Here is a 9,361-nt window from a genome sequence, read left to right on the forward strand (position 1 = left end):
AAATGCACTGGCATAATGGATGGGCTCATTTTAATAAAATAAGCTGCATATACTCTGTGCAATTATTTTCTGGTTTGTGTGTTATGACCGAAACCCTGTTACCACATGCGTGGTAAGTCTGTGAATGCGTTGTGCAGGATGGGCCATTTCTGTCTCTTGGCAGGGAACAGATTACACAGTACTACAATTATTAAAATTCTAATTTGGGGCCAGGTTTTGCCCTCAGGTACTTCCTTAATTTCAGGAGGAGTCGTGCATATTTATCTGATTGAAGAATTTGGACATTAACATTCTTTTATTCTTTCACAAGAATATGCACTAGCCAAACCTAAAATCTGAATACAGCGGGGATAGGATTCCAACCAGGAGACAAATGTCAGTAACTGCTCTGTTTTGATAAGGTAAAGTGATTTCCTTGTAAGGGAGTGGGAGATGGAGCAGAAGGAAGGAAAGAGGGATCTTCTTCCAGATCCCTTGTAGGCTTGTTTTTAAATTACAGCTTCGGATCTAACAACAGGTTTGGCAAGTGTTTGCTTAGCAAATGCTGAAACTATGCCAGGTTTTCTTTGCTGGTTTGTTGTAGAGTGTGCATTTTTAAAATACGCTGTAATCATTTCAGACCACGTAATTAGAAACACAAAGCAGTTTACTGAAACATAGTGATATATTAAGAGTTCAGTTAATTACATGTAAAGAAACAGGATAAACTTCAAAACCTTTACGCAGTTGCTATTTTATTTGCAACTGGGGCATGTTGATGGGACTTTGCCTGCTTAACACTGAGTAGGAGTTTAGAATTTTAACCTGAGGGTAAAATTTTCAAAAGCATTTAAGTGACTGGCTCAGTGAAAATCTATAGGACTTTTACTCCTCAGGGCAACATTTTAGAAAGTATGTAGACACCAAAGTCCAGTTTACTTCAAGGTCTATGTATATAAAAAAATGCCGCCTTACTGCCTCAAATATCTTAAAAAAAACCCACATGACATTTCAATGCCATCTGAGTTACCCCAGTGTTACTCCAAATAAACAAGTTGTTGCTCTCATTGCTTTATAACTTGTAAAACCCTCTTTTGTTTTTATTTCCTCCTCAGTGTAGGCAGAAAATCACAAAACATGCTTTGGGGAACAGTAAGCCACACTGTCTTCAGTCTGGTATAAAAATCTACTTTACATTTTCTGATAATCTCCAAATAAACTCAAATATTTCCCTTTTCAGTCTATATTTAACATTGTTTTTTGATGGAAGTGATGAATTGCTTCCTTTGAAGCCAAAGCCTGACCTAAATTATTCTGTCTACATTACGTATAAGAGAAAGTGGAAATAAATAAAACTGAAATGCAAAATCTTAGGGAGCGGAAAAAGACATAAATCAGAACTAATTAACCACTCTCATTAATGAAAATATACGTTGTGCTTTCTGTTGAATCTCTCAAATGTAATTTACTGAGAAAATGAAAAAGAGACATTTAATTCTGAAAAAAAAGTCAGTATTCAAAAAATCTTTGGTTTGGGAATTTGCGGGGGTTCTCCTCCTCCTCTAACATGTTTTCTGCGTGAGCTTTAAAAGTATGCTAACTTGTTTCACAACAGCTTACAAGTTCTCAACAGTTACATTTATTACAATTTTACCTCACTTTCAGACAGACTCTCTTATCATGCTCCAAATCACATTTTACACTGCTTTGAAGTCTGTTACTAATATGCTTATTGCTTAACAGAAAATAGCCTGACAGTCATCTCTGTTTTAAGGTGCAAAATAATAAATGTCAGTCTGTTTTTTGAGCTTATATTTTGGAAACAAGTCAGAATTGCAATGCTCTAATTGTCTTCTCAGTGGGTTTAATGATAAAAATGCAAAAATGAATTTTATTCCTTTTTTCCCCTTGCAGCCTTCATTCTAATCCTTGCCACTCCATGCCATTGTTAGCATAAGGCAGGTCCAAATTACTGAAAAATGGTGAATTCCTTCTTCTTTTGTGCATGTTCATTGATTGCACGGGTTGCAGTGACAAGGCTATCTGGTAGTCGTTTGTCATGTCAGTGCATTCCCTGCTATTCCCTGTGGCTCTTCTACGCTGCCAGACAGGTGTGTGTGCTCTGCACAAAACTTTGCCCTTTGGACATTGTTACAGTGCCTAAGAGACGTGTAGGATAGCACCCTGTCAGCCTTACAAATGACCATGGAGTCATCTGTGCAGAAGGGAATTCTCTTTGGGTACCTTAGCAGAACACATGCATTGTGTGTCATGTATTCTACACAAGTAGAAAGAAGTATGTGTTTTTCCGTCACAGAAAATGACAAACACAAGATTGAAGGGTTGAATAACTCTGGATATCATTCTCTGTAAGAGTGACGAATTATTTTGCCGCTATATTCAGATCCATGAGAAGCAAGGCTGTTAAGATACAAGAAGCAGTTAAGTAGAAAAAAAAACCAAACCCACATAGTTAAGATGTACCTCTTTATCCCTGGTACATGTACAAACATTTACATTAATCCAGTTAGCAGGTGGGAAGCCTTCCCACAGCCACCTTTCCAGGATCTGAGTAAACACTGGGCTTTACGCCACGCCAAGCAGCAGAAGGGAGCTCTCATGGATCTTTAAGAGCTGTGAAATCCAGCCTTCTGTGCCCTTCACCCTGAGCATTCATCCCTCCCAATGCAGATACAGCCACTGTGCCCTGGCTGATCTTAAGTGTCATAATGACAGATAAAGAAGAGAGAATTTATTGCCTAGGACTCAAAGCATATAGGTTTTATAGATCAATAAGAACATCCTGAGTTATGCCCAGAGGCAAAAAGGAAGCCAGTACAGACTTCAAAGACCTTGTGTAATATATTCCTCATGGCCAATATTACAGATTAAGCACACAGCAATGTTCTACATGAATCTGACTGGAATAAGGACAGACTATGCATTGTATTAGTCCTTTTTTTTTTTTTTTTTTTTTTTTTGGAAGCTACAAACGCATAGGTAACTTAGAGCCTTCACCTTATCACAGTTATCTAAATAAAGAGAAAAAATTGCTGCAAGTCTAGGAAATGTTCGTCAGCTGAGCATTAAGAAATACCTTTTGATCATGGGTTTCGCTAATGAAGAGCATTACAATTTGACAGTCCAGCATTTCTTCCCCTCGTGCGACTTCTGATCTCTTTCAGGAAAGCAAACAAAATGAAGGACTTCAAACTCAAGGTTTGACAACGCAACATATAAAGTCAGTGAAATGACAAACTCCTCAGCAGCCTGCTCACGTCTCAAAGAGGCAGACTAACAGTACTGACGTGGGCAGTGAAATCATGAGATTTTGTACAGCATTTGTACTAAGTGGAAAATACAGAAGAAATTAAAATAATATCTGCAGCCAACTTGTGCACAGAAAAATGCTTTCTACAAAGGCTGTCTTGAGATCTTCCTTCTCTAAGTAATAAGAGCAAGAGAAGCATGTGACAAACTTTATGCTTGTATATAACCCAAATCTGAAAGGATGAATTTTAGCTTTCAGAGAAAGCTGAAAATGTTAAGCTGTAGCAAGATGCAGTCCTTGCAGACGCAGTCCTGCGAGCAATCCAAGTTCCCATACTTTTTTCCTGGAAGAAGATTATATGCCTTATTTCAAAGAACACAACTATCAAGGAAACTTCTGACTTTCCCAAGTCCTGTGTAACGTGGGAAAAGCTTTCTAACTAGGAAGAGGTTCCCTGGCTGGTATCCACAGGTACTGCAAAAACTGGAAAATGAGTTCCATGTTTTTAGTCATACTGTGTCAGTTCAGCACAGAGACTATCCTACAGAGCAGGTGAGATATGTGAAGCTCTGTGAACATGAGAAAAAATGAAGTAGAATGTGAACATACACACAGCAGATCTTTGGTTAGCTGCTGCTGAAGATAAATAAGATCAGATATTAATGTTCTGTATTGTAATTCTTTGACAATTTGTTTAAGGAATCTTTCATTTTCTACTTAGTTTAGAGGGAAGGTAACATTCATACCTTCACTTTGGTGGCTAAATAAGATGTTCCACAAGATCAGGGGGTTAGCATTGATCCCACTCCTCCACACACTGCCCTGCTGAAGGATGTCTGCCTTGCAACATTCTTGTTATTCCAGAACTGGGTTGGGCTAGTCATAATAGATGCAGGCAATCAACTCACTTCCCCACACACAGCTCCACCAGTCAAACTCACTTCACCGTGCAACACTCCTGTTTTTCTTGTGTCTTCTAAGCAAAAGCTATTAATTTGGTACTGACTAGATCTGTCCTTACTCCTGATGAAAGCCATGGTAACTTCTGTAGTGATGCAAGAGGAACGTGGTGCTGATGAATTGTGACTAGGGGGAAACAAACTTGTCTTTGAATTTCTAGGGTTTTGACCCTGTAGAGGTGACTGATCTGTGTTCCAGTTCTGCTTTCATTACAGCTAATAAAATACAGGATGACTCTGTAGATAGCAGTGAGATTAGATGCTAATCTTTACATGATGTTGACTCTTGAACAGTTGTGCTTTTTGCAGAGAAAAAAGTTTCCATTTATTTCCATTTAGAACACTACAGCTTTCAGTGTTGATCACAGTTGTTTTATTTATAATGAAAATCTATAGAGCATTCAACACTGATGCAAACAAGCAAACAAGCGCTGGCCTACTGACAGCATCTCAGCTTACACCAGTGTTTGGATTTGGGCCATGAATTTCATGGAAAATCAAATAAGTGTGTGACATAGTAAAATCATATGTCAAAATAGGGACTATTCTTTCCTCTTTGTTTTCCTTTTTACATGAAATAATAAATTTAAAACACAACAATGCTGTAGGCAATGTACAAAACGAAAAAAAGATGAGTTTGGTGAATGAGCATAGCGTGAGGCTATGAATATGGATATGTTTGCACGAGAGCCTAGAGGAGATGCTTTTTATGCGTGGTGATACAGAACTACATACTTGTAACTGTGCACACCAGGGAAAGAATATTCCCCTAAAACAAGGAGTTTCTCTAGCAGTGCTCCTTGTTGATCAAAGCTGCATAATTTAAAGCAGCTAGAGGCAACTTTAAATTATTCACAATACATTTTTGTGAGTGATCTTGGTATATAGCAGACAGCTTTTGGGTTACCAGCAGTTTCCTGTAACTTCTGTAAACTTTGGCATCCTTACAGAACCGCCGAGTTTTCTGAAAGGCACATTCGAAAAGAAGGGAAGTCACTTTGCACAACAGTAGCCGAAGGGACCCATTCTGCCACTTCGTGTTAGTCACATCGCACGGCGATGCTGCGCATGCAGGGCGACACGGGACGGCGGGGCAGAGCCTCTCGGTCCCAGACCCAACGTTGCCGTGCGGTTCGCGACAGCTTCTCGATACCCTCAAAAGCCCCAGGCAGGAATCCTGCAATTAGCGCATCTAACTCCTCCTTTACTGCAAGCTTCTCTCCCATTGGTAAAAGGTCTTCCAGGCTCATGTGGGGATCCCACCCCTTTTGTGGGTTTTCATTCTGAAGCTATCCACAACTTTACACCTGAATGAATGCCAAGCCTTTCTGAATATATAAAGGAAACCTTGAAGAGCAATTTCAGAGTTACTGAGAACAAGCAGAAGAAAAACATTTCATCTGGCTCCGTCAGACAGAGACTGAACCAACCATGCTTCTCCCCGCCATTCACTTCTACGGCTTACTCCTAGCTTGCACCTTCACTAGAAGCTACTCGGCTTTCAAGAACGATGCCACGGAGATACTTTATTCCCACGTCGTTAAACCTGCCCCCGCGAGCCCGAGCAGCAACAGCACGTTGAATCAAGCCAGAAACGGAGGAAGGCACTACGCCGGCACGGGCTCCGACCGTCACAGTGAGTATCCCACCGGCCGCCCCTCCACCGCGGCCTTTGGTCCCCGGCCCCGGAGCCCTCCGAGCGCAGCGCCCCGGGGAGCGGGCCGAGGGAAGATGCTGCTGCCGGTGGCTCTGCTCCGTCTCGCACCCGAGCAAGCCGGCCCCTGCAAGTCCTGCAGGACCGGCTCTCTCGGGCAGGTTGCTTCCTGAGGGAAGTTCAGCCAGATTTGGTGGGTTATCCGGCAGGGAAGAAAGATAAAGGGAAAGGAGCGGGAGGCACTTCCAAAGCACTCGCTTTCCTAACTCGCCTTCCCGCTGCGGGCAGGGGAGGTGTCTGGGCTACTTCTCAAATGCAATAAAAAACTCTAAATTTTGTTCCCGCCGTTTAGTTTTACTTCCTGCTGTAGCACTCGCTGCTTAACACCTCCAGCAAAAGTAAACAAATCAGCTCATCATTTACCTATGTGCTCTGCTTTAACTTGCCTTTTTGTTTCTGGTCCTTTCCCGTGAGTTTTAGGTCTGTATGTTAGGTACATGGGGATCTGAAAACATTCTGCTTTCTGTTCCCTTCTCTGCCCGCCTCCTTAAAATGAAAGAAATCCAAGCAGACACACCCACCCACCCACCCACCACGATTTGATTAAAAATAGCGTCATCCCTGGAAAGCGAAGGTAAAAAGTGACACGGATACCTTTCAGCTAAGCCAGGTCTGTCAGCTTCTATGAATGCTAAGGGTTTAAGTGCACAGGAAACATCTCATCATTACGAGATTACTGGTGCAGCCCACTAGGCATTCACTGTCAATGAGCTGTCACTAGAGAAAAGCTGAGCCAGCAAAGACATAAAAACAGGAGAGGCAAACTCAAATCTCTTACTGGCTGCTTCCAGGTACATTCCTGAGTGCAGCTGCAGGAAGGCAAGCGTGAATTTCTTCTGTCAGATAAGAGGCCACTGCTGCAAATGGCCCCTCAGCTCAGCCCGCAGTCTGCAGTCCCCACTGTCTGCCCATCCTGAGACACAGGCCAGGGTGAAGTAAACTCATAACCTCAGCTCTGTGCCCCAGTTCAGAACCTGCTTACAAAAATCCAAGTAGAAACAGAAGCAGCCTGTAGCAGTGATATGTAGATGTACCTTCAAAGCGTTTTATGATTCACTCTGAAATGTTTCTAGTAATTACTCCTATTTTAAAGGCGTTAGTTAATTGCATTGTGTGTAGAATCTGTGCCATAATTGTCCTTCAGAAAGAGGGAGAGCATAGCCAGTAAAAATTGCTTATTACAATTAAGTGCGCTGTGGGCGTTTATTTCAAAGTGTAATTACTGAAATAAACAGTTGTGTTTATTGCAGGGTGCAGAGCTGCACATACAGACAGGTACAAACTTGCCTGTATTAGAAGCTCTGTGTTTTGCTTCTCAGTCGATTGCCTGAGAGAATTTGCAGGATCCTCTATGTTACCTATAATAAAAAGACTACTACAAATAGAAAGATGGTGTTTCCCTGTGGGCAAGTTGGTCACACTGAAATCACTGCTGCTAACCATTCAAACTGTATGCAAAACACCATTCCCCGGGAACTTCAGCTGTTGTCACTTTTACAGTACCTGTGTTCAGAGCAGTAGAGCTCATGGGAGACTCAGTCTGCTGAAACTGTGGAATGAGAAGAAGCCCTATTTAAAATTAATTTAAAAGCATATAAACAGTTTCCAAAGCACCGTTTCCCACTTGCTAATGATACAACATTATTGTTGTAAACATCACAGAGCAAGTTCCCTAGACTGAGAACAAGGAGGAAACATTTCTTCCCTTGGGGCATTTTTTCTCTTCCAAAAGGTATGTCCCTGAGAAGAAGAACAGAGAATAAAATTGCCTCTTCTACCACAACTGCTGAAGTGCATATAATTACCATTTCTTTATACTGTGGTAATACCTAGAGATATCATCAGTGCTCAAGGCCCTTGTGTTGGGGGTCACAACACTAAAAAGATATCCTAGCTTACTTTAACTACTGCAAAACGTAGCTTGTTAGGGGGAAAATGACCGGTTAAGGAAATCTTTGTGTTCTGAATCTCATTATTTATTATTGTGTGCATTCTGCAGATCGCGTTCAAGTTGGCTGCCGGGAACTGCGATCCACCAAGTACATTTCAGACGGCCAGTGCACCAGCATCAACCCCCTGAAGGAGCTGGTGTGTGCTGGTGAATGTCTCCCTTTGCCACTTCTGCCCAACTGGATTGGAGGAGGTTATGGAACCAAGTACTGGAGCAGACGAAGCTCGCAAGAGTGGAGATGTGTCAATGACAAAACTCGCACCCAGAGGATCCAGCTGCAGTGCCAGGATGGAAGTATAAGAACCTACAAAATAACTGTGGTCACAGCCTGCAAGTGCAAGCGATACACCAGGCAGCACAATGAATCCAGCCACAACTTTGAGGGAACCTCTCAAGCAAAGTCTGTCCAGCACCACAAAGAGAGAAAAAGAGCCAGTAAATCCAGCAAACACAGTACAAGTTAGAAGTCAGAAGTCCTCTCCTCTCCTGCTCCTCCTGCCAAAACTGAACTCACCTGTAACCATTTGCTTTACAGTTCTGACTGCTTAAAGACAAGTCTGCCATTGCTTTGTTCTCAGATGATACTGCACGCTTATTGTTTGACCAAAATCAAAAGGGGCATTCTCAGCATAAGGACCATTTCGGGTGGTTTTCCAAAAGCTCAAGATGGGCAGTAACACAAGCCATCCAAACCCTCACTTCAAAGCTTTACGTTCCCTCCAGCCATGGAGGCAAAGAAAAGTTGCCATGAATATTCACGGAAGTCTGTTTTGTAAAATGATGCTTTGTTGTATGTCTTCACAACAACAGTTTATTATCACGCCTACTGCCTTCTCTATCATGTTTTAGGAACTTCTGACAACAGCTTACAAATGCTACACCAAGTATCTGCTTCCAGATTCATTCTAAAAAAAAGAATGCCTTGCATGCTGATCTTTCTCTTGTCTCAGTATACCAAAAATGAAAATATGCATGGCAGCAATCAAAAAGTAAAGCTGAACAAACTATTTATTTGTTGTTGTAATTATTTAATGAGCTTTTGTATGTGTTATTTCCCTCCAAAATGTTCTTGTGTTTATAGCTTTTCTCATGTATCAAAGTATTCTGCTATGATTTGTGGCTGGATTAGAACATACGTTTTGTAGATAATGTAAAATAGATGTTCTAGCATTCTTGGTATATATATTTTCATTTTGAACATTGATAGACTTAGGTGTTATTTTGAACTACCAATATAAAAATTTGTTTTTTCATTCTCCACTTCGTATTATTTTTGTTTAAAAGTGTGCAATCAAAAGACAGATGCGACTTCCTTTCAAATTCATTGGTTTCTTTTTTTTTTTTTGTACAAAAAATAAACACTGCTAAGAAACTGTATCGTCTGTTTCTGTGTACAAAAATATACACGTTTTAATCAGTCACAATGCCTTAATCTTAAGAAGTGGGAGAACAATCATTATTTGGTCCAAATTATCTACCCACGAGAT

At 41.1% G+C, this 9,361-nt stretch overlaps 1 protein-coding gene across 1 annotated transcript; it reads left to right on the forward strand.

Annotated features, from left to right (window-relative positions):
* Positions 1-5,324: 5,324 nt before the first annotated feature.
* SOSTDC1 (sclerostin domain containing 1) lies at positions 5,325-8,992 on the forward strand. Its single transcript, XM_042888739.1, has 2 exons — positions 5,325-5,845; positions 7,923-8,992. Exons 1-2 carry the CDS (start codon positions 5,641-5,643, stop codon positions 8,336-8,338), a joined length of 621 nt encoding a protein of 206 aa, XP_042744673.1. The 5' UTR covers positions 5,325-5,640; the 3' UTR covers positions 8,339-8,992.
* The last annotated feature ends 369 nt before the right edge of the window (positions 8,993-9,361 follow it).

The sequence above is a fragment of the Lagopus leucura genome, unplaced genomic scaffold, assembly GCF_019238085.1.
Source record: "Lagopus leucura isolate 7727_CA_CO unplaced genomic scaffold, USGS_WTPT01 Super-Scaffold_100157, whole genome shotgun sequence".
In the NCBI taxonomy this organism is placed as follows: domain Eukaryota; kingdom Metazoa; phylum Chordata; class Aves; order Galliformes; family Phasianidae; genus Lagopus; species Lagopus leucura.

What these genes read in the sequence shown, in the direction of transcription:
- SOSTDC1 (XM_042888739.1), top strand. Translation starts at nt 5,641, where the DNA reads ATGCTTCTCCCCGCCATTCACTTCTACGGCTTACTCCTAGCTTGCACC. An exon ending in CACGGGCTCCGACCGTCACA is followed by an intron (nt 5,846 to 7,922) that starts GTGAGTATCCCA and finishes TGCATTCTGCAG; the next exon opens with ATCGCGTTCAAGTTGGCTGC.